The sequence below is a fragment of the Barbus barbus genome (assembly GCF_936440315.1).
Source record: "Barbus barbus genome assembly, chromosome: 41".
In the NCBI taxonomy this organism is placed as follows: Eukaryota; Metazoa; Chordata; class Actinopteri; order Cypriniformes; family Cyprinidae; genus Barbus; species Barbus barbus.
The window spans coordinates 19,983,111-20,006,818 of NC_136719.1; the positions used below are offsets into that span (position 1 = coordinate 19,983,111).

At 37.1% G+C, this 23,708-nt stretch overlaps 2 protein-coding genes across 3 annotated transcripts; both read left to right on the forward strand.

The window, feature by feature from the left end:
* The first annotated feature begins 179 nt into the window (after positions 1 to 179).
* LOC306860391 (interleukin-17 receptor D-like) lies at positions 180 to 10,914 on the forward strand. The gene is made up of 12 exons (XM_079402063.1): positions 180 to 420; positions 1,413 to 1,497; positions 5,239 to 5,397; positions 6,679 to 6,797; positions 7,233 to 7,356; positions 7,495 to 7,533; positions 7,598 to 7,743; positions 7,883 to 7,957; positions 8,173 to 8,239; positions 8,467 to 8,616; positions 9,065 to 9,237; positions 9,519 to 10,914. Exons 1-12 carry the CDS (start codon positions 304 to 306, stop codon positions 10,041 to 10,043), a joined length of 1,779 nt encoding a protein of 592 aa, XP_079258189.1. The 5' UTR covers positions 180 to 303; the 3' UTR covers positions 10,044 to 10,914.
* Positions 10,915 to 11,961: 1,047 nt separating this feature from the next.
* Positions 11,962 to 23,080, forward strand: LOC306860150 (serine--tRNA ligase, cytoplasmic-like). Of its 2 annotated transcripts, none has more exons than XM_079401704.1 (11): positions 11,962 to 12,213; positions 14,890 to 14,960; positions 15,042 to 15,122; positions 15,409 to 15,567; positions 15,743 to 15,886; positions 17,897 to 18,052; positions 18,606 to 18,827; positions 19,599 to 19,728; positions 19,856 to 20,013; positions 20,112 to 20,225; positions 22,256 to 23,080. In XM_079401704.1, exons 1-11 carry the CDS (start codon positions 12,078 to 12,080, stop codon positions 22,364 to 22,366), a joined length of 1,482 nt encoding a protein of 493 aa, XP_079257830.1. In that variant the 5' UTR covers positions 11,962 to 12,077; the 3' UTR covers positions 22,367 to 23,080. The 2 variants fall into 2 exon arrangements, with proteins under 2 accessions (XP_079257830.1, XP_079257829.1); XM_079401703.1 differs by having other exon boundaries at positions 20,112 to 20,241; positions 22,206 to 23,079.
* Positions 23,081 to 23,708: the final 628 nt, after the last annotated feature.

Genomic DNA, 23,708 nt, shown 5'->3' on the forward strand with positions numbered 1-23,708 from the left:
GAGGCAAAAAGGCAGTTTCAAAACAGTAAATCAAGTTAAGCATACCTGGTGGCACGGTTGATGGATTTTGACAGCCTCTGCAGCTGTGCTATTTTCCCCCAGGCAACCACTCCCTCAGCTGCTGTTGTTTTCACTCTCAACCCTTTGCCTACCTCCTCCCCCACCATTCCACCCCTTCCGCTTTTATTCAACTGATCTTTAGTTCTTCATGAGACCTGAGACAGCTTATCTGCCTCGTGGACACAGCTGTGCTGGGGGTTGAAGACTGTTTTCAGGGTTCTTCAGGCAGGTGAAGGTAGCGGAATGTGGCCACCCACACGTACCCTGGATCTGCTCCTGTTGGTCAGCTTGTCCCTCAGTGCCCATGGTGAACAAATCAATTACAGACCTCAGAACTGCACGCTTCAATGCATCCGCCAGGTAAGACTTCATATTTTGATTTCCAGTTTACTGTATCAACATGTAAGGAAGCAGTGGTGTTGTTTTTATAATTTCCGCAATGCATTAATGGTAGATTCACAAGACAATATTACGAAAATTCAATACAATAAATATAATAGTAGACACACTAGATTTCTTTTCGGCATCAAAACAATGAAAGTTTAGTACACCTTTGTTTTTTCATACTTAAAAAAAGACAATGTTTTTACAATGTTTTACAGAAGACAACTACTAAAATATTATTCAATCTAACTATAGTTTATATACAAAAAATCAAATCTTGTCAAGCATATTTAGAAACAGAATGATTAAATGACTCTATATAAGGATCACAGTGAGGCCACTGTCTTTTTCCATTTATGTATCCGTTATGTTTTATGACTTAACCCATATTTTGACATTTGATATTCACAAAAGGTTTCATTTTATTTGGACACCAAAATATAAAATGTTTGCGCATATAAATATATTGTAAAGTACGTGTCACATTACTACGTCTGTAGCTTTCCTTTTACTCATTTGTTATGCTTCATGAAGATCTATAAGCCTTTCTTCTGTACCTGGTTTTTCTGGTTTCTTCAGATCATGAAGATCATGTGAGGTTTTTAAAAAAATAATATCTTTCAGCCTTATTTAGTTTGATGATTATAGCATGAATCATAGTATTTGTATATTTAAACACTTACAAAGATGTACAGCAAAGTCCACTCTAGTTTTTAAATTGCTATTACATTATCAGCATAAAAAATTAAATGAAAAGTTGGAAGCAAAAAATCTGGCCTTTTGTACAAAGCAGTTCGCAAGGTCATGTCACACATTTGCTAATTTAATTAGCAAACTAAAAATGTTGTAGAATGTGTGTGTAAATATATATGTATATAATGTGCTGTTAAATATAAAAAAAATGATTGTAATATTTTTCCTGTTGAGCCACAGTTTTATTTTTTAAAGAGGATAATGTGTATTTTCAGGGAGATCCAAGATGTGAATACTGCAGAATCTCAGCAGACGATGTACCGATATCTCCCAGCATTCTCTCCTCCAACCCTTTTGGAAGTAAGTCATTATTATTACTTAAAAAGAGTTTTACTGAAATGTATGTACACTTTTGAATTTCTAAGCCATTCAATTAGATGTTTAATCTTCACGATTATTATAAACAGCCAGTAAAAACAATTGTTTATCTACAACAATGTTCAGAGCAACAGGTTTTGGAATATATGACATTTGCATTTTTGTTTAACAGCTTTACATTGAATTTGATTCAACTGTTGAGGTTCAATTTTAAGAAATAAACAATTGTTTTTCAGTCAGTCCATTTTTTGTTTTATTAAATTAGTCAAAAATGGACCAAACAAACTGACATTAATTTACTTTGCTTGCATTCTGTGCCCAGAAGAATTACATACACTGCATCACTAAATGATTACATTTGGAGAAACATGTTTACGTTTTCTTTCAGTGTTTAAACGTACCAAAAGAATGACTTGTATTTGTCCATTTATTTAGAATTGTTTGTGACAGATGGTGACAACGAATGAAGCAGTCATACACAGATTGCGTGATGTAGGATCATTACTCTCTCTGTTGGACTTGTACCCCCAGTTTTCACTAAATAAAACAAGCTGTTGGGTAGTATAATTATTTGCAGCAGTTCTGGGAATCACTTTCATATCTAGATTATCTCGAGCCAAGCTATAATTTGTATGCGTATGATTGTTCTTTTCAGCTGCTTTCCAAGAATACCACGACTGAGGTGCCCTTGAGCAAGGCACCGAACCCCCAACTGCTCCCCGGGCGCTGCAGCATAAATGGCTGCCCACTGCTCCGGGTGTGTGTTCACGGTGTGTGTGTGTTCACTGTGTGTGTGTGCACGTTGGATGGGTTAAATGCAGAGCACGAATTCCGAGTATGGGTCACCATACTTGGCTGAATGTCACTTCACTTCAAGAAGAGCTCATTATGATTCTTTGTTTTGTTCGTCAAAGGGTCTGTCTGATGTTTTTGTCCGTTTTTAACTATGACTGTGAGGCTAAAATAAGCAAGTACTCCAGAGTGCAATCTGGACGATGGGGCAGGGCGACACATTAAGGTGGGGCGACACGTGTCGCTCCGCCCACCCTCAATTCCATAGGTTTTTAAGACGGCAAATCTTATTGGTGTAGACCTGAGCATGCGCATTTTTAATTGATTTGGCCATATTACAGAAATATTATGTGCTTACTAGTATCATAGGCCTATCTTAATTATTATAATTATTATTACCATGGTAATTTTAGTCAGATGAAGTCATTGTTTACAAATAAACTCTTGATGACAGCACCTCCTGGTTTTTCAGGCTTTATTCGTATTTCCTTGAGGATCGGCAGACCACAGATCAGCACTAAGTGGGGATTTTATACGCAAATGACGATAGTTTAGAATAATTTAGATGTATTTTAGAAATTGACAAACACAAACATAAGCGGCTGATTTTACGTTCTAAAGCACAACCGTTTTTTGTTGTTGTTTAAAGAGATGAGTTATAGCCTACGTTGCTCAATGCGTCACATATACTTGTTATAAAGTGCTAGTAAAATGTTTTCATGGCAAGCTCAATGTTTCCTTGTTTATATCTTAATAAAATATTTGAGCCTATATTGATTCTCTTACCATTCGGTTCCTATATTATAGTAGGCTAAATAAGTGTCCATGTAACATCAGATATTAAAATTCCAATTATTTATGTATCCACACCCTCATTTTGTGTGCCTGTTGTAATCTGTGTACGGGATGAATTTAGATTCATTAACACGCGATCATTGCAGCCATATAGACCTGCATAACTATCGAATATTAAATCACGCCGTAAATCTGTGCAATATACGTGAGCACTTTTAATGAGTAAAAGAAACCGTCTCTGTGATTAATATATTTTTTTTATTTATTAAAGATATAATAACTATAATAACTAGCCTACTAAAAATCTAAAATGAGTAGGTCTAATATAGTACAGTGATTCCTGGTTCTTTTTAAAGGATTGAGCCACAAAACCAGTAATTTAATTTGCGCATAGCCTATATATAAAAGTATAAATAAAAATGTTACATAGAAAACATATGAACATTTATTGCTTAAATACGCACTAAAACACATTAATAATATTTGATTGGTCAGATTTAATAACAGCTGTTTTAGTAAACAAAAACATTTAAAATAGGCCTATATGCAAAATAATAATAATCATAAAATCTAGTTAATTTTAAGGTTTAAATATTAAGGTTTTCATTCCCATTATCCACACATAAAACTCCAGTTCACGCTGATGGACTATGGTATTTTTGTCTTATTTGTCACCGCAGTTGTTCTTTAAAATAAAACCATTTGCGGATTTGTCCTGTTTTACTGAGCTACAGTGAATGATCATCATTTCCTACGTTTATGCTTATCCACCGATCCTAAAATAATGAATATGGGCAAAGAATAATATACAAATAGGCCTATACAAAATAGACAATGTACAAAATAGCAAAAAACACAATATATAATATAGACAATTATGTATGTACAGTTTTGAACATATCATAACTGTACATACATAATTGTCTATATTATGTATTGTGTTTTTTGCTATTTTGTACATTGTCTATTTTGTATATTTGTATATTATTCTTTTTATTATCTGTGTCTTGTCTTGTCGCTGTCGTTCTGTCGCACTGTGGAGCTTCTGTCACTAAACATACCTGGCAATTAAGCTCATTCTGATTCTGATTACAGAACAGCTACATCATCATTTTTTATCAACATCGCCCAGCTAAAACTGCTCAATGACTACTTCGTGTAGCCTACTGTGAAAAGTGCTATAATGTCTGACTTCATTTAACATGCTATAGGACTATATCATGGCCACGAATTAAGAATTTGTTCCCCAGACTTAATTTGTGAGCCGCTCATATTACACAGCTCTGTTCTGCCCGAAGTACTCAGAGATGATACCACCACCAAGCGTTTGACAGGAACTTAATCTTAATTCGTCATAAATAAAAATAGAAAAACCACACATTTGCTAATTCATTCTAACTGAAATCGCTGTTGTTAGCACTTAATATTTCTGTAGTACAGCCAAACAGCGTAGATCATGCATAAAAACGTATATAAAAGAATGCTCATGAGCAAACATCTACACCAATAAGCTCTGCTGTATTATAAACCAATGAAATGTGTAAAGTTTATGCAAATTGTATTGTGTTCACATTTAATTAGAAATAATGATGTATCCTTTTCTTTGTTTATTTTTATTTTTTCATTTAAGGTTATCAACCTATGTGAATCTACTTACCTACTTGAGCCAAATACAACAGTTGAAAAGTGATTCTGGAGTCCCTGTGTCCCCTGTAGTTGGCTGATGCTTTTTTCCGGGTTAGAAGCAGAAGTTGATGTGCAAAATTCCCAGTTAACTCGATAATGACTACATCTTCTCCAAGTCTTCTAGTTTTCAACATTGTACCTCATTGTCAATCTACATAAGCTGTACTAAATTACATGTGACTGTGAAATTGTTGTATTTGTGTTGTAGATACAAGCATGTACAATATTGCAAGTAGTGTTGTAGTATTGTAAAAGCCATGTAAAATAGCGTTCATTTAATTTATGCTTATAAAGTAATTTACACTTATAATTGAGATTTACACTTAAAGTTTTTTCCTCAAACCATATAAAAATACAAGGGATTTCACTAGGTGCGAAAATAAAGATAGCGCATCAAGACAACAACAGTACATTTAGTGTTACTATGTAGTAACTCCTCTCATTGGCCAGGTTGTGTGCCTTGGCCTTGTCGCTCTTTTCTAGGTCAGGAAACCCCAGAGGTTTGCCAGCATTATGTTCACGCACCGCACAATATTAAGATTGAGTTTGAAGCCAGTGAAGAACCAACATATGATGCCATTACTGTGTCATGGAACCCGAGCCAATACGGTAATGAAGACACATCTATCTATCTATCTATCTATCTATCTATCTATCTATCTATCTATCTATCTATCTATCTATCTATCTATCTATCTATCTGTCTATCTGTCTGTCTGTCTGTCTGTCTGTCTGTCTGTCTGTCTGTCTGTCTGTCTGTCTGTCTGTCTGTCTGTCTGTCTGTCTGTCTGTCTGTCTGTCTCTGTCTGTCTGTCTGTCTGTCTGTCTGTCTCTGTCTGTCTGTCTGTCTCTCTCTGTCTGTCTGTGTCTCTCTGTCTGTCTGTCTGTCTGTCTGTCTGTCTGTCTGTCTGTCTGTCTGTCTCTGTCTGTCTGTCTGTCTGTCTCTGTCTGTCTGTCTGTCTGTCTCTCTCTGTCTGTCTGTGTCTCTCTGTCTGTCTGTCTCTCTGTCTGTCTCTCTGTCTGTCTGTCTGTCTCTGTGTCTATCTTTGTTTGATTCTCTCTGTCTGTCTATCTATCATTCAGTCATTATATTAATCAAAATAAATTAGTTACAGAAACTCAATCACAACATAGTGGCATTATTGGAAATGAACAAGCAGACATAAAAGCACACAACAAATTGCTCCTCGGGCGCCGCAGCATAGTGGGCTAAATGGCTCTGGGTGTGTGTTTGTTACTGACTGCTGTGTGTGTGTTCACTTGGATGGGTTAAATGCAGAGCACAAATTCTGAGAATGGGTTACCATACTTGGCCACACTTCACTTCAGTTGCTAAACAAGTTGTTGCCGAATTAATTAGTGAATGCTAAATCCCACCCTCAGGCATGAAGCCTTTAATCATTTAATATCAGAGAAATGGGGAAATCCTGTGGTTGGAAAAGATGCATCTACCCTCCTAAATCAAGGCCGTATTAGACTGACTCATGGCTGTTTATTGAAGGGTGAAGAAGCACCAAAACGTCAATTCTCTAGCATCAGTTTGCCTATAAAACATATACGTGTGGTCTGTCCAATTTTTAATGTTACGAGACAGCGATCTTTATCAGGACAAACTTTTAAGGACTTATTTATAGACCCAGGAAAAACTATTACAGTTTTTATCAGTACATTTAAAGAATCTGTTATAGAATTGTGCTTAATCTTGTAATTTTAGTCGAATTTTATAAAAAATATTTTTTTAATTATATTGTATTCATGATATCATGTTGTTGAATGTTTATAAATAGGCAATAAATCTAAATACGACCAACTATCATGCAGTCCATCTATCATTCTATCTGTCTTGTCATTCTGTCCATCTCTGTGTAATTATCTGATTGATATACATAGGTATCGAGTTCTTACGTGGATTTCAAGTAACCCTTCAGGCTCTTGGTGGATCTCATATCTTATGTCAGCTCTTTCTCCTGGGTACTAATCTGTCACTCACACCTGCACATGCCCAGAGAGTAAGTTAAAAAAACCTCTACAGATTAGGTAGCTTCTATTATTCCTGTTCAAAATTGTGTAATATTTCTCTAATTTCATGATGCACCAATTAATTTATCGAAATGACCCCCCCCCCCAAACAAAAGATAAAGTTATTATTGTGTTAAATGAGAAAAACAGTGAATAGATATAAAAAAAAAAAAAATATATATATATATATATATATATATATATATATATATATATATATATATATATATGCAATAGGGTTGCATTAAATGTTTTGTTAATTTTTCCAAAAATTAATTAATTAATGCATAAAACCAGCCTTACATCCTATACCTTTTAAATATTTAGCAATTTAGTGTGAGTCCTGTTTTTTCTTTATGGCTTCAATTGCATGTGCCCAATGTCCAATTATTGAAGTCTTGAGATCATGTAACATATTTCCACAGGTGTATCGCTCAGATCCCTTCACGCATCTGTCTTTGGATAGCGAGTATGCTGTGACTGTCATGGCACTGCCCGTTCCCGAGCGGTGGGACAAGTTCTATCGGAGGAAACATTTTATCACACGCAGTAAGTTAAAATACAAACGCTGTAATTAGTTTTATAGCTATTAACAATGTTGATAACCTGTCAACGCCTGTTTAGGGAATTAGTTCTCAAATGCTTGAGTTGTAATAAACCTGTCAAATTCTTTTTGTGTTTTTTCAGCATGTCCTGAAAAAAATGGTCTCGAAGAGTGTAAGAAAGGTGAGTGTTGGGTTTTTGTTGTTCTTGGCACCAGATGTGTGCATTCATGTATCAATCATTATAGACTGGTATCCCAGATACGTTGAGGTCCACCAGGAGAACCAGGACGTTTATGTGACCTTTAACCTTGCACCTGAGAACTTCAAAGTCCATCAGTATTTCTCATCATGTTTCGGAGGCGGCCTACGAAATTACACAAGCATCAAACCAGTAGGTTTTGTTAACAATATATACGTTTGTACAATATCTGTAATGCAGATATTGTTGTTATTTGCCGAAGTGTAATATGAATGAATAATTCAAATAAAATAAATGCTTACATGTTAATTATTAAATCATGTCCTCCTAGGATTTCAGTCTCAATAAGACATATCACACATACCGATTGCAGAATTTCCAAGCGGGTACAAACTACACCTGTGAGGTGAGTCTTCATGTTGCTTAAATCGTAAGTATGTATCCCTCATTCAGTCACAACCATTTAGACAAACAGAAAACTCTGCCAATAGGCTTCTGCAAATAAGTAGCTGTGCAGTTTTTGCTGTCATTTTCTAAATATATAACTTCCAGCTTTTACAACAGCAATTTATGACCTTATTTATTACGTGTTGAGTAGTTTTTGTACTTTTCTCTCTCCAGATCGCTGCTGATGTTGTGGATGCAGTCAGGAAAACATTCATTGTTGTAGTAAAACCTACTTCTGAAGGTATGTTGAACCAGCAATCAAAAAATCACACATTTAGCGTAAATCGATAAAGGCATGTTCAATGACGAGGAGGAAAAAACTTACATAAACTGCTTTTAGCAATTACAATAACTGCTTGTGGAGCAACATTCTAGGCTGCTTTGAAAGCAACAACACCCACTGAAACTGTTACTTCAATGAAAAACAGTGTCATAATCGTTTTGGTATTTTTCTCTTCTCATGATCAGAGCCGCAGATCTCACACTTCACAGAGAGCTCTTCACTAATGGTGCTCTTGTCCGTGGGAATCCTGCTTACTGCTACAGCACTGCTCACCTTCATTCTTGTCTACAATAAAAGACTCAAAACGAAAACAGTCCAGACCAAAATGAGACCAGGTTTGAGATTTATAATTGTACATCATACTGGTCATTGACAAAACTGTTAAGCAACAGTTATTTGGGATTTTGTTTCCCTTTATTTAGCCATATTGAAGATTTTGGGTCACATTTTATTTTAAGGTCCAATTAACAAATGACTTTTGGCTAAATAAACTCCTAAATTAACAGTTAGTTAGGTAGTTTAGGTATTGGATAGGAGTAAGGATGTAGAATATGGTCATGCAGAATGTGTGCTTTATAAGTACTAATAAACAGCCTTTATGGTAGTAATAGGCATGCTAATTAGCAACTAGTTAATTGTGAGAATTGGTCCCTATACTAAAGTCTTTCCAGATTTTTGTTTTCAAAGCAGGGCTATAAATGTTTGAGGCATGTTTTGAATTTCTACTAGAATGTCCACATTGTTTTGTACGTATTGGGGAATAATTTTTTTCTTTCTTGTCAGAGATCATTGAACAGTACTATGACAAAAAATTGGATGAAGGACAGTGTGTTTTGCTGGACAGAACGACCCGTCCCCCTCGCCTCCTGATTTGCTACTCGAGTAATGATGGTCCTGCCCACGTCAGAGTCGTGCTTCAACTGGCTGCGTTTTTGCAAAAGCACATGGGTACCCAAGTAAGTATATAAAGATAAAATCAGACAAAACACACTGTTATTTATTTTAAGGTCATGAAATGCTAATGTACATTAATAGACATTTTATGAATTAATAGATTTCTTCTGCACGCTCTTGAAAACAGTGATGTATCACGCATTATTTTGAATATATAAGGTGAAAGTGGATATTTTACCTTAAAATAGTTTTACAAATGATAGAAATAAATAAAATGTATGAAATCCATTAAAAATGGTGTCAATACAAGGTACATTTATTGTTAATTCTTTTTTCTGTTTAGGTGCATTTGGACTTGTGGGAGGCCTTGAGTATTATGGAGGAGGGCAGTATGGGGTGGCATTGCAGGAGATTGAATGAGTGTGACTTTGTGTTGGTCATCTGCTCACAAGGTCTCCTTCAGAACCAGAAGCAGCAGTCTGAGGACGAGGAACCATTAGAGAACACTGCTTTGGCAGTGGTTTCCATGATCGGAGAGGAGCTGTGCCGTGCCAAAGCGATGGGTCGAGACCTCTCCAAATACATAGTGGCCACTTTTGAGTACTCACAAGAGTCTGATATCCCCGTGGCACTTAGTCTCGCTTCAAGATACACCTTGACTAATGACCTACCCTTGCTTTTCTCCCATCTTCATGCAGTGGCTTTGCAGAAGCCCGGAGTTTACCTACAGGTGGATAACATTTCAGAAAATGGGTACTGTAAACTCCCAGCTGGGGCTGCACTACAGCTGGCCATCCAGGAAGCCACGGCACAGGTCTCTGAGGAGCCGACTGAAGAGGAACATGTAGGAATTCCAATCATTTCATAAGGACTTCAAAAACTGCATCAATTTATTGACTCATTTCATCATTCTCACGAAACAAAGGGAAGAGTGTTATTTGAGAACAGTCCTTTTACTGGCAGATTCCACCAGGACTTCCTTGGTAGCCACTAGTACTTTTCTTACTAACTTTCCTGATTTACATCTTTTGAATGCCAGACCATAAAATGGGCAACAAAATCGCACAACGTCAAAGGAGAAGAGTTTTGTATGGAAAAGCACCTTCTAGTTGTAGCTCAGCTGCATCTTGGGTGACTTTAGGTTATTGTGAAAAACATATAAGAGGGATTTTGAAGTATATTGAGGTTATCGAATGCTGTGAATGAATTTTTCATATAAATGTGTATTTATTTTGTCTTATTTTTGTTCTGTTGCTTATGTTCTTGCATGTTAAACGTCATGTTACAGTGAATATTCCTAGTAATTGCATGCACTTCTACAACAAATTATTGTAGACTTTCTTCTGCAAACTGAAAAAGGGAACACTTTTGATTTATTGATGTGAATGACTTTAAATTCTCTAGTTTGCTGACCTGAAATGTTATTTTTTTTAATTACATTTATTATATTGAATGTAAGGTCAGTTTCTCACAATTGTATTGTTTTGCAACAGTCTGTATTTGTATAACATGAAGGGAAATAATTACATTTTAATGTGACAATACCTCTAAGCAACAGTGTAAGGTCCTACACTGTAATAATGCAAGGAAATTCAGCAATTAAATACACAACCATTTCTCAGTGAGTTGCAGGGTAGGAACATATCTCTGTATAAGCTAATGCATTAATCGTTACATAAAATGTTTATGAAAATGTATGAATGCATGATGTTTTACAAATAAACTTTAATTGTTTTTGTAAAAATATAGGGCTATTTTGTCCGACTTGCCACTAAATCTTGTTATATCTTGCCAAAGCTGTTCAGAAACTTGTCAACACCAACAATGAAGAGCAAAGTTAAAGTTTCAACACAAACTGATGCAGATGTTATTTTTAAACGTTCACCCTTGCTGTATTAGAATAATACTTAAGGTCAATTTAAAATGAAATATTTTACTTTGGACTGCACTTTCTTGCTGCACGCTTTCTATTAAACTATTCCAGTAAATAATCATTGGAGCAATAATACGATTGTTTCTACAAGAATATGCTTAAAGCTTAACTGCAGAGTTGGATCAATTTAAATTGGTATCAGAGAACAATTAACATAAACTAACTTTTTATTGATTTTATGATTATATTCTATTTACACATTGGCAAAAATTGATTAATAATTTAGCTAATGATTCTCTCGATTTCATCTTTTAAATGTTGCTTTATAAAATATTTTACCGCTTGCATACATAATTAACTATTTATTCTTTTCAGTAAGTGTTTTATTTTGATTGTTTTTTATTATTAATTTTAAGTTTTTAGCTTTTTATTAAACTCGCATGTGGAACGGAATATATTTTCTTTTTTATATCAATATAGTACAACAAGATTATACTAGTTAAATCAATGTGATAAAATGTCATCTAAAAGTAGTAGACTAATTTACCTAAAATGTGCAATGAATGTAATGATTACTAATTACAATTCTTGTAATGTAATTTGTAATCAGTAACGGACTAAGTTTGTTAGTAATCTGTGGTCATATGAAATATGTATGTAGGCTAAACCAAAACCAATACAAACCTGTCAATAAAAAGTGGCCTGTCAGCTTTATATAGTAAAATACAACAAAATAATAAAATATCAATATTGACTCGTAGTACCATTTTATTAGAGGCAGTAAATTGATGGCTACTGGGCAAATTGACGAACGCCGTTATGGTAAAAGCTTGGCTCATAAATATAATATTAAAATGCTTAATATTCATTAGCTTAGCGTACGCCATAGTATGATTCTGAACTTCGCCGCAGCGGCGTCATGAATATTCATTAGCAGCCGCTCTCTAGCGCCTCCCCTCCATACTCCTTCACATTTTCCATATTCTTTTCCTTCATTCATCCGCGCTGCACACCTCGTCCACAGGCATCATGGTGCTCGATTTAGACCTGTTTCGCACCGACAAAGGCGGCGATCCTGAAATCGTTCGGGAAACCCAGAGGAAACGGTTCAAAGATGTCTCTCTGGTGGATAAACTGGTCGAGGCGGACGCAGAATGGAGGAAATGTGAGTAGCGGCTAACGCTAAAGCTATTGAAACACATGGCAGCCTGTGATTAAAAACAGATTGTGACTCGTATAACAAATGTTTATTAACATTAAGCCTTTACAATGTAAAAAATACATTAATTCTATTATATCACATTATAAAGTAAAAATTAAACGTGTATAAATGTTCAGAAACCGCATTGTCGGTGTACCGGAGTAGCATTGACGCTAATAGTTATCACAGCTGTCATAGCGTGCTTAACCTTTTTTTTTCTTTATTTAGTGAAACTAGAATGTGGTGTTGAGCCTAAAATATGTTGATATGATATGTTATTTGGAGAGGTATGAGTATGTATTGATTAAATGTGTCGCAGCAGGATCTGATGCAATCTCTGTGTCCGTGAATCGGGAGGAGCGTCAGTGCTGATGTGGGACTGTCAGTGTTTTACCATGTTCTTGACTTTGCAACTAAAGCCAAAGTATTAGAGAATGACAGGTTGCCAATTTTATTTAGTATTCATTTGCATCCATCTAAAAGTGTCACTAGTAAGAGATTTGAGCTTGGTATGCTTTAACATGGATCACATAGAAGCAAGTGATCCTTCAATCACTGACTACAAGCCCTCGCCACAGGCCTGTGATGATGATGACACATCTCTCCCCGATGCACTCAACCACTTTTATTCACGGTTTGAAATGCAGAATGACACACCTGCACAAAAACTGCCTACACCTCCCAACGACCGGGCACGCTGTCTGTCTCCAGCTGAGGTAAGGAAGACCCGATCTAGGATTAACCCACGCAAGGCTGCAGGACCTGACAACATACCTGGCTGTTTTCTGAGAGACTGCGCTGCACAGCTGACAGATGTGCTTACAGATATCTTCAACACCTCGCTGAGCCAGGCAGTCATCCCCACGTGTCTCAAATCCACAACAATCATACCGGTACCAAAGAAATCACCCGTGTCCTGTCTAAATGACTACCATCCCATAGCACTGACTCCAATCATGATGAAGTGCTTTGAGAGGTTAGTCATGCACAACAACAAAACCAACCTCCCCAACACACTCGACCCGCTCCAGTTTGCATACCATCCAAACCGCTCTACGGACAATGCAATTTCCTCCACCTGGCTCTTACCCACCTAGAAAATAAAGACTCCTATGTTAGAATGCTGTTCACTGACTTCAGCTCGGCATTCAACACAATAATCCCACAACAGCTCATAAATAAACTAAACCTGCTGGGCCTTAACAACTCCCTTTGTAATTGGATCCTGGACTTTCTAATCGGAAGACCTCAGTCAGTCCTGTCGGCCACAACACCTCGAGCACTACCACACTGAGCACAGGTGCCCCACAAGGCTATGTGCTCAGCCCGCTGCTCTTCACACTGCTGACCCACGACTGCACTGCCAAGTATAGCTCCAACCACATCATCAAGTTTGCTGATGACACAACAGTGGTAGGTCTCATCAGCAACAACGATGAAACGCACTACAGAGAGGAAGTGGCACAGCTGGCAGAATGGTGTGGCACTAACAATCTGTCCCTCAATGTGGGGAAGACAAAGGAGGTTGTGATGGACTTCAGGAGAAACTCCGTTGACCACCCCCCTCTGACCATCGACAGCTCGACTGTGGAGAGAGTCAGCAGCACTAAATTCCTGGGGGTGCACATCACAGAGGATCTCACCTGGACCACCAACACCATGTCACTCTCCAAAAAGGCACAACAGCACCTACACTTTCTCCGCCGGCTGAAAAGAGCAAGTCTCCCTCCACCCATCCTCACCACATTCTACAGGAGCACCATTGAGAGTGTGCTGACCAGCTGCATCACTGTCTGGTACGGGAACCGCAGTGCTGCTGACCGCAAGACCCTCCAGCGGACAGTGAACACAGCTGCAAAGATCATCGGTGCCCCTCTCCCCTCCATCCTGGACATTTTCCTTACACGATGCTCCAGCAAAACCAACAGCATCGTGAAGGACTCCACCCATCCCTCCCACAGTCTCTTCCAGCTCCTACCATCAGGAAGACGATACCCGAGCATCAGAGCCCGCTCTGCCAGACTGCTCAACAGCTTTTTCCCCCAGGCTGTGAGAGCCCTGAACTCAAATCACCCCGCCCCCCTCTGAAACCCCATGCAAACCCCCTACCTGCTGAAACATGGACCTGAAAACATAGTTAAATTGTGTTGATTACAATATACACCTTTTTGTTTTGTTTGGTGATGTTTTAGTGTTATATGTCTTAATGATCTTTGTTGGTTGCTGTTTCTGATGTTTTGGCTGTGCAGCACCTTGGTGAGCACTCGTGGATTTTAAGGTGCTATATTAATAAACTTGACCTTGACCGATATATTATATTGTGTTCCTTATTCTACTAGTGAAAATATGCTAATACAATATATTGCAATACAGATTTTTATAAGTTGGTGCCAGACTCCAGAGTTATACTTGATGTTAGGAGAAATACAACTACTGAAAAATAAACAAAATTAAATGCATTTGGCATAATTCCACATTTACTCTTTAAAGTTTATTTACTCATCCAAAGATCTTTCTTCTTCTCCAGGTGATTCCAAAACTTCAGACAGTATAATTACTCTTGCCAGGCCACTTGTCATAATATCAGTGACATGCATTGACGTTAGAAATGCTTCTCTCTTCTTTTTTTTTTGGCTCCAGGTCGCTTCACTGCAGATAATCTAAACAAGGCCAAGAATCTGTGCAGCAAAGCCATCGGGGAAAAGATGAAGGTATGTAATGTTTTGATCTGTTATCACGGAGTAATAAGAATATTCGGTTTTATGGTCTTATGATGATTTACTGTTTTGCAGAAAAAAGAGCCAGTTGGTGATGATGACACTCTTCCAGAAGAAGCTCAGAATCTGGAAGTCCTCACTGGAGAAACATTATCAGTGAGTCAAGCAATAGCGACACATTAAATTGATCAAACATGACCGTAAAGTTATGTGACACAGAAGACTGGATTAATGGCTGCTTTGCCATCTCAAGAATGAATTCCATTTGAAATTGTATTAATATTTCACAATATTACTATTTTGCTGTATTTTTGATCAAATAAATGCAGCTTTGGTGAACATGAGAGAGATGTCTTTCGAAAGCATTAAAAATCTTTTGACTTTATCAAACAATCATCCACATCTATCTGTGACCAGTATTTCTCCATCCTGTCCCTGTCAGCCCCTCACGGTGACTCAGATAAAGAAGGTGAGGTTAATGGTGGACGAGGCCGTGCAAAAAACAGACAGTGATCGGCTAAAGCTGGAGGCGGAGCGCTTTGAGTACCTGAGAGAGATCGGCAACCTCCTGCATCCCTCTGTGCCCATCAGCAACGATGAGGTGAGATTCAGTCATCAGTCACAGTGTGTGTTTTTATATAAACAGTACATTGGACAGGTCCTGCAAACCTGCAACCACCAAGAAACCTTCATGGAATTAGAACAGTCAAATGAACCGTACGGTGTTGTTGTTTAACTAATTAATCTGGAGACTAAACAGTGTTTTTCTTTCCCAGGATGCTGATAATAAAGTGGAACGCACCTGGGGTGATTGTACGGTGCAGAAGAAGTACTCTCACGTGGACCTGGTTGTTATGGTGGATGGATACGAAGGGGAAAAAGGCGCTATAGTGGCTGGAAGCAGAGGATACTTTCTGAAGGTTTGTTTAACCCTCTGATATTGTTCATTTGGGAGTCACACTTGTGTTGTTCATAGTCAAAACTATGCCATAATCGTGTAATAATAAAAAAAAAAAATTGTGAAATGAATATACTATATTTCATTTAATGTTGTTTCTTAATATTACAAAATAATATTTATATTGAAATTATGGACTATTTTCTGTATAGCGTGTAAAAATCATTTTATATAATTTTTCAATTAATGCAGTATTTAAGATAATAACAGAGCAAAAGTATTTAAAATCTATTTAATTGAGGCAGATTTTTTTCATTGAAGAAAATCCGCTGTCATACCATGGTGTAGCCATCTGATGCCTGTATAGCCATATATATTCAGTGCTGTGTAATCGTTAGTTACTGAGCAGTGTTTTCAGGCATAATTGCTTAAGCTTAATTGCAGTTAGGGTTGTAACAGTATGAGATTTTCACGGTATGATAATCGTCTCAGAAAATATCACGGGTTCACAGTATATATTAAACAATAATTCTTATCAGTAACAATGACTCTTAAAAGAATAAGAACAAGTTATTTGAGTGAACAAATCCTTTATTGCAACAAACTTGAAATAATTTTAATGAAAGTAAGCCTCCCTTCTGAGGAAAAAAAAAAAAAAAAAAAAACTATTACAAAATAAAGCCATAAACTTTATGTATATCTATATCACACTTTAACATTTTAATTAATGATTTAAAATGTTATCAAATGAAAATTTAATAACACTTATTTTTGGCAAAGTGCTGCACAACAGAGGTATTCTAAGTTAAAACATGGACAAACATGATATTCCTTAAATAATGTTTAAATAAATGAATTATTATAAAGAATATTGTTATTGTTGTCATAACTTTTAAGTACGCTGTACAATGCCAATTTATTTCTGTCAGGACTTAAATTGAACTGTTATTTTGACGGGTTGTAGCAGACCTTTGAGTTTAGTGTATTTGACAATGGTTTTTCTCTCAGAGCAGCTCTGCTGATGTTCATGTTTATGTAGACGCTGAAAACACCATTAGTGTCATACATGCATACTTCAGTATGTAGTAGATAAAACGGCGCCACTCATATCTACTTTTGATTTATCCATCCATCAGATTGCGTGTTTTAAGTGACAACCTCGTTAACGTTATTCTGTAAATCCCATGTTCACGAATGCACCGGGATTCCCTCTGCATCACGGAAATTATACGGCCTTATAACTTGTTCTAAATGCGACATATCTTTATCTGCACGGAGGGATGATGTCCGCGAATATGAGCGAACATGTTGGATGTATTGCCTCCTTTTGCAGCCACTTTGCGTCCACATTTTTTGCAAATTGGATTCGTCCTCAAGGACAACCCCACGTTCGTGTTTTTTGTTTTTTTAATATCCAAAGCATTACCATACTGCAAATTTAAACTTTTTTTCGGCGGAGGATGGAGATTAGATACAATCTCTGTCTCTGTCATTTCAGCAGAGTGAAGCAGCCAAAATTAATTGCATATGCGTGGGTGAGATTTATTAATTTTTTTTTAAACCGTAGATATGCAAATGTTTACGGTATGATAACCGTGTACGTTCAAACCGCGATAGACCCTCATACCGGTATATCGTTACAACCCTAATTGGAGTGTAGTTTTTTTTAAAGCATTGTACCGTTTTGTAGATTGTGCACACAAAAACATCTGCGTATTAATGCCTATTTCCCGTTTCCTATGGTGGTAATTTTTTACTGCGAACAACGTAAGTGTGACTTTTTTTTTGAAGTAGCGATATTTAATAAAAATTATGTCTAAAATGACCAGAGGATTAAATTAAAATGACATTTTTTGTGCATTGTATGCAAGTATGTGAACCAAAGCATAACTGCACTGCTATACATCTTGAGCCCATTTTGCTTTGTTGCACAATATTTAAACCCGTTCCACTGCCAGTTCTTCAAAACAAACTACCCAAAAAGCCCTAAACACCTTTTTGTAAATATCATGGCTGATGTGTTCTATTTCAGGGGCCTTTAGTTTTTTTGGAACAGGCTTTAATTAACTACGCACTGCGGATCCTGTACAGCAAGAAATACAACCTCCTGTACACCCCATTCTTCATGAGGAAAGAAGTCATGCAGGAGGTCGCTCAGCTCAGCCAGTTTGACGAGGAGCTCTACAAGGTTTGATCTACATCTCTTACTTTATTTAGCCACTAATGTGGCATTTTGATTCGATTTAATTATTTTTACCCAATAAAAGTATATAACTTTGATGTGAGGAGTATTTATTTATTCATCTGACCCAAAGCAATGGCAGAGTATTTCAAAATCTCACACCATCAAGCTAGAACCACTTAATGCAATTAATAAAAATAAAAAAAGTGTTAAATTCTATATAGATATATTATTTTATATAGGATAACATAATATACAGAATATTATTTTGTACTTTTTATTTTATATTATATATATCAATTTTATATTACAACAACAACTAATAAAATATTTACAAATAATTTTACTTGTATTACAAAGTAAATTTTGTTATGCTATATATGTGTGTTAGATAAAGGTGTGGGGATCCTGTAAATGATACATTTGAAATAAAGTGTTCAAACAAACAGATTCATTGAGATGAATCCGACAGTTGCCCAGCTGCTTTGAAAGACCCTCTACAGAGTCTTAATTCAAACCCACAAAGAATCACAGCATTTCCTGTAATGTGTTTGTTCAGGTGATCGGGAAGGGGAGCGAGAAGTCTGACGACAATACAGTGGATGAAAAGTATTTGATTGCCACATCGGAGCAGCCAATCGCAGCCTTCCTGAGAGATGAGTGGCTGAAGCCAGAGGAGCTTCCCATCCGCTATGCCGGCATCTCCACCTGCTTCAGACAGGAAGTGGGCTCTCACGGCAGAGACACACGTGGGATCTTCAGGGTCCATCAGTTTGAGAAGGTCCGAGCTATTTTATCACTGAATTAATGAATGAACAATAAAATATTAATGTGCATTTAGATGACTTGATTTCACTACAAGAGAAAGACCACTAGCCAAATAAGCAGGGGTGCACATAAGTGGTCCGCAGGTCCGCATGCGTGACCAAAATTAAAAATGCGCTGTATAAATAAGTTCTGACTGGATGACAGCTGTTAATGCACAGTTACAATTTTAGATCATCGAACTGTACTGTATAAGATTTCTATTCAAACTAAAAAGCATAATCTAGGTTGGCCGCTGCAGTTTTAAAAACAAAACTGTGACATTTCATTCACTGACGCTCTTCCAACCAGAAGCGCATATACTTACTTGCCGGCAACCTGCCAAAATAAAGGCTTGCTGATTTTACGTTTGAAAATGATGAAAATTCAAATTAATAAGAATATTAGCATTTTATTTTTAAGTTTACTATAAAATAATTGTATTTGTATGCAATACTCCCTTTTTATTTGAAAATAAAATCGTATTATCACACTTGATTATTTAGTTTATTATTATAAAAAAAACTAAATAAAGTGTAATAATATTATCACTATTATTATAATTTTTTTATATAGTCATATTTTATGGGTCACACGAAACCAAGTCCCCAGGTAGTCATATGAGAACCAGGCTGAAAAACTTGTGTGCACCCCTGCAAATAAGCATATTTTGAAGAAATTTCTGGTATTAATGAGAAGAACAAACTGTATAATAACTAAATCACAACCTCTTTTCATCGCTTTCCAGATTGAGCAGTTTATCTACGCCTCTCCTCATGACGGCAAGTCCTGGGAGATGTTTGATGAGATGATTGGAACTGCTGAAGAGTTTTATCAGTCATTAGGAATCCCCTACCACATTGTTAACATTGTGTCAGGTTGGTTCACTTTAACCTTTATATTCATTGAGAGCGCCATCAGGCGCCTTTTGTTGGAATGCAATAAAAGCTTTTCACAGCTTCCCATAGCAAAGCTTCAAATATATTGTTTGCTTTTATTTCACAGGTGCTTTGAACTATGCAGCTAGTAAAAAGCTGGATTTAGAGGCTTGGTTCCCAGGCTCCCAGGCTTTTAGAGAGCTTGTGTCATGCTCAAACTGCACAGACTACCAAGCTCGCCGCTTACGAATTCGCTACGGGCAGACCAAGAAGATGATGGACAAGGTACAGTGCTACTCCACAGTTCTGAGTAAGGATTCTGGGTAATCTGTATTTACTGTATCAAGCTGGTTTCATTGGTCATTGTGTCTGTTCTCTTAAAGGCTGAGTTTGTGCACATGCTAAATGCCACCATGTGTGCGACGACTCGTGTTATCTGTGCTATCCTGGAGAACTATCAGACAGAGGAAGGCATCATTATTCCAGAACCCCTCAAGGCATTCATGCCTCCAGGTGATTGTCACTAAATATGGATCTGCTAATCTTGATTTTGGTCAAGTTTGGCTCAATATTATACTAAATGTATGAAAAAAACTTGAGGTGCCAGTTGTTTTTTTGGTATGGTGTAGCTTATTTGTTAAAGATTATATTGAGAATGACAAGAAATTGAACAATCCTGGTTCCGGTTCCGTTGCTGGTTCTGAATTTCTTCCTAGTGCTAGAGCTGTATGTTTTTGATTTGCTGTTAAAATGCATAACTTTTGCTATGGTTACGCCTATCGTTTACACTACTCCGGCATTTTCGAGGTTGAAAACGGACACTTTTGAAAAAGCTGCAGACCACGTTGGCTACACTGCATGTTTTTGATTCATTGAACCACGTTCTTGGATGCCCCCAACACTGCACATTTTGCATCTCTCATTTTTCTGGCTCACCCATTTCAGGTCTTGGGCTGTATCCGAAATCTCAAATAGGGCACTATTTGAGGGGACGGACATTTTTAGTGGTGTTCGAAACCATAGTGGACGTTCTCGAGTGCACTCATTCAATCCCACAATGCACCGCAAAAACAAGTGTACACTCAACGGCTAGAGAATCCCCATAATGCACTGTGAGAGTCGCGCACCGAATGAATTGCCGCGTCTCGCCAGAAGATGGCTCCCGCAGCTGAATCCATTCATTCATTTTAAAAGCACTCGTTCACGGCTTCATACAACACAGGTACAATTTCATTGTAAATTATTAAATTGTTTAACTAGGGTTTATACATAATTTCCGTGACCGAGTTCAAGATAAATCCTTTAATCTTACTACTGGAGCTGCCCGTTTCAAATGATCATTAAACGGCAAGCAAAGCGGCAGTACTTCCAGTGCACTCAGTGTCCGAATTCACTCACTCGTTTTCATTCACTCCTTCAAGTGAACTGTATGAGTGGACTAATGTAGGGAATAGTGAATGAGGGTATAGGGGGCGATTTCGGATACAGCCTTGGAGCCTCTACTAATGAGCTGATGATCTAAATCAGGTGTGTTTGATTAGGGAGACTTGGAAAACATAGGCTGTATCTGAAATCGCCCCCTATACCCTCAAATAGTGCACTATTTGAGGGGACAGCCATTTTAAGTGGTGTTCGAAACCATAGTGGATGTTCTCGAGTGCACTCATTCAATCCCACAATGCACCGCAAAAACGAGTGTACAAGCGATGTACACTCAACGGCTAGAGAATCCCCAGAATGCACTGAGAGTCGCGCGCCGAATGAATTCCCGCGTCTCACCAGAAGATGGCGCCCACAGCTGAATCATCCATCCATTAATTTTAGAAGCGCTCGTCCACGGCGTAATACAACACAGGTACAAATTAATTGTAAATTGACTATTAGGGTTTATACACAATTTCCGTGACTGAGTTCTAGATAAATCCTTCAATCTTACTATTGGAGCTGCCCGTATCAAATTATTATTTAACAGGAAGCAAACTATGCAAAAGCGGCAGTCCTTCCGGTGCACTTAGTGTCCGAATTCACTCACTCGTTTTCATTCACTCCTTCAAGTGAACTATATGAGTGGACTAATGTAGGGAATAGTGAATGTATAGGGGGCGATTTCGGATACAGCCATACAGTGTTGGGGGGCCTCCAGGAACATGGTTGCTCATAAGAGTCATTAATTTGGGAATCTGACAACACTTGTTCTGCATGGTTTTTAATTCACCCAAAACAAGCCATAAGATCATAACATCAATCATAAGATTAATTTTTTCAGTAATCAGAGCACACTGGCTGTGCTGTATGTTTTTGATTCACCATAAGGTCCAATTCATAAGTTATTCCTTGGCTCAAAAGATTAATTTGTTCTGCAGTCATACTACTTGAGCTATGAGTAGACCTTTCAGGTAGTTCAGTGTTTGTATGTTATGTTTTCTCTTATATAATATACCAGCTGTCTATCCCAATATTATGGTTTCTTTACTCAGGTTTAACAGAAATGATCAAGTTTGTGAAGCCAGCCCCCATCGACCTGGAGGCATCCAAGAAGCAGAAGAAACAGCAGGAAGGAGGGAAGAAGAAGAAACAGCAGGGTGGTGACGCTGATCTAGAGAACAAAGTGGAGAACATGTCAGTCAATGACTCCTAGACCTCCTTTAATCCCAGCCAATCGTAATGGTTCTTTACAAACCCTCTATTTTGTGTACCATATTCACAATCATTGTCCCCTGAAACTGTCACACTGTCATGTCCCTGCCTCAGTTTATTTTCTCTGGGACAGTCGTACTATGGCGTGGTCAACGGTGACGATGGTGTCATTTTAAATAATCTTATCTCAAGTCATTCTCAAATCAGTTTCCTACAGAGGGATCTTTGAAATCTTCAATTAAAAATGTATGGTGACAGACATTTAGCCATTAGACTGAAATGCCTTTATGGCAGTGTAATGACCTGAGGCATTGTATTATAATTCTGCTGTTGAATTAAAGGGAACATGCATGGTCATAACAGTTAGCACTGAGATTATTCTACATCAGTGCCACATTAGAGGTGGGAGTTTTAGGAATCGGTTATGGATAACAGACAGACCTCTTTCAATAACCTGTCCTACAATTAATATTTGTGCTATACTTAAAGGTAATTACTGATTACTGTGCACTTACTATTCAGATTTTCTCAAATGTCAAAGCAGTAAAAAATGCAGCTTCCTCTCATTCACATCCATCTTTTCCTTCATAGAAACATTACTATTTGTGATTTGTCTGTAAAACAGAATGCTATTATATGTACAGTACTTGCTTATTATGATGCCTTGTGTGAAGAGTATGATGGCATTTGAGAATAAATCAATACCTGAAGGAGAACATTGTCTGTGTCTGAATTTTATTTTGTGTCATGAATTTGTTGAAAGTGTTAATATTGTATTATGGGTGTTAAATGTAAAAAGTTAATCATCTCATATCTGGCAATTATTGTAGATAGAAAAAAAATTGTATTTGAAGTGACAAAATTGGGAACGTAAGAACAAGGAATCAACAATATACCAAATTAACTTATTGATTACAAGCAGCCAACATTGATATTAGTTATCTCGTGCAGGTGATTTAGAAAGCTTACCTGTATTTCTTATGCCTACAAAATGGACTTTTAAGCACTTTATATTGTGATAAAAATGCATTTTCCTCTACGTATAGAGTTGTGAAGAGACTACATGCAGTTGGTATAAAATGTATTTTTCATTTAGCCTAGAGCATGAGGTCCATTTGTTATTGATTGACTTTGTACACCAAGAATCAGAAACACTTTTTTGTGTCTGTGTTTATCCAGTTTATTAGAAGTTGATCTCGTCACTTTGTAAACAATCGGTAATAAAAAAAGAGATCTAAACGTGTTTAACCTCTTGCAAAAAACCTTACTTCCACCTGGGCTTTTGGAAGTGATTTTGATTAACAACTGAAGAATAGCCAGTCATTTAACTCATTATTTATCGG

Coding starts and splice junctions, on each gene's coding strand:
- LOC306860150 (XM_079401703.1), top strand. CDS start 12,078: ATGGTGCTCGATTTAGACCTGTTTCGCACCGACAAAGGCGGCGATCCT. Junction 12,214..14,889: donor GGACGCAGAATGGAGGAAAT/GTGAGTAGCGGC, acceptor TTTTGGCTCCAG/GTCGCTTCACTGCAGATAAT. Junction 18,053..18,605: donor TTGACGAGGAGCTCTACAAG/GTTTGATCTACA, acceptor GTGTTTGTTCAG/GTGATCGGGAAGGGGAGCGA.
- LOC306860391 (XM_079402063.1), top strand. CDS start 304: ATGTGGCCACCCACACGTACCCTGGATCTGCTCCTGTTGGTCAGCTTG. Junction 7,534..7,597: donor TCTCGAAGAGTGTAAGAAAG/GTGAGTGTTGGG, acceptor CAATCATTATAG/ACTGGTATCCCAGATACGTT. Junction 9,238..9,518: donor AAAAGCACATGGGTACCCAA/GTAAGTATATAA, acceptor TTTTCTGTTTAG/GTGCATTTGGACTTGTGGGA.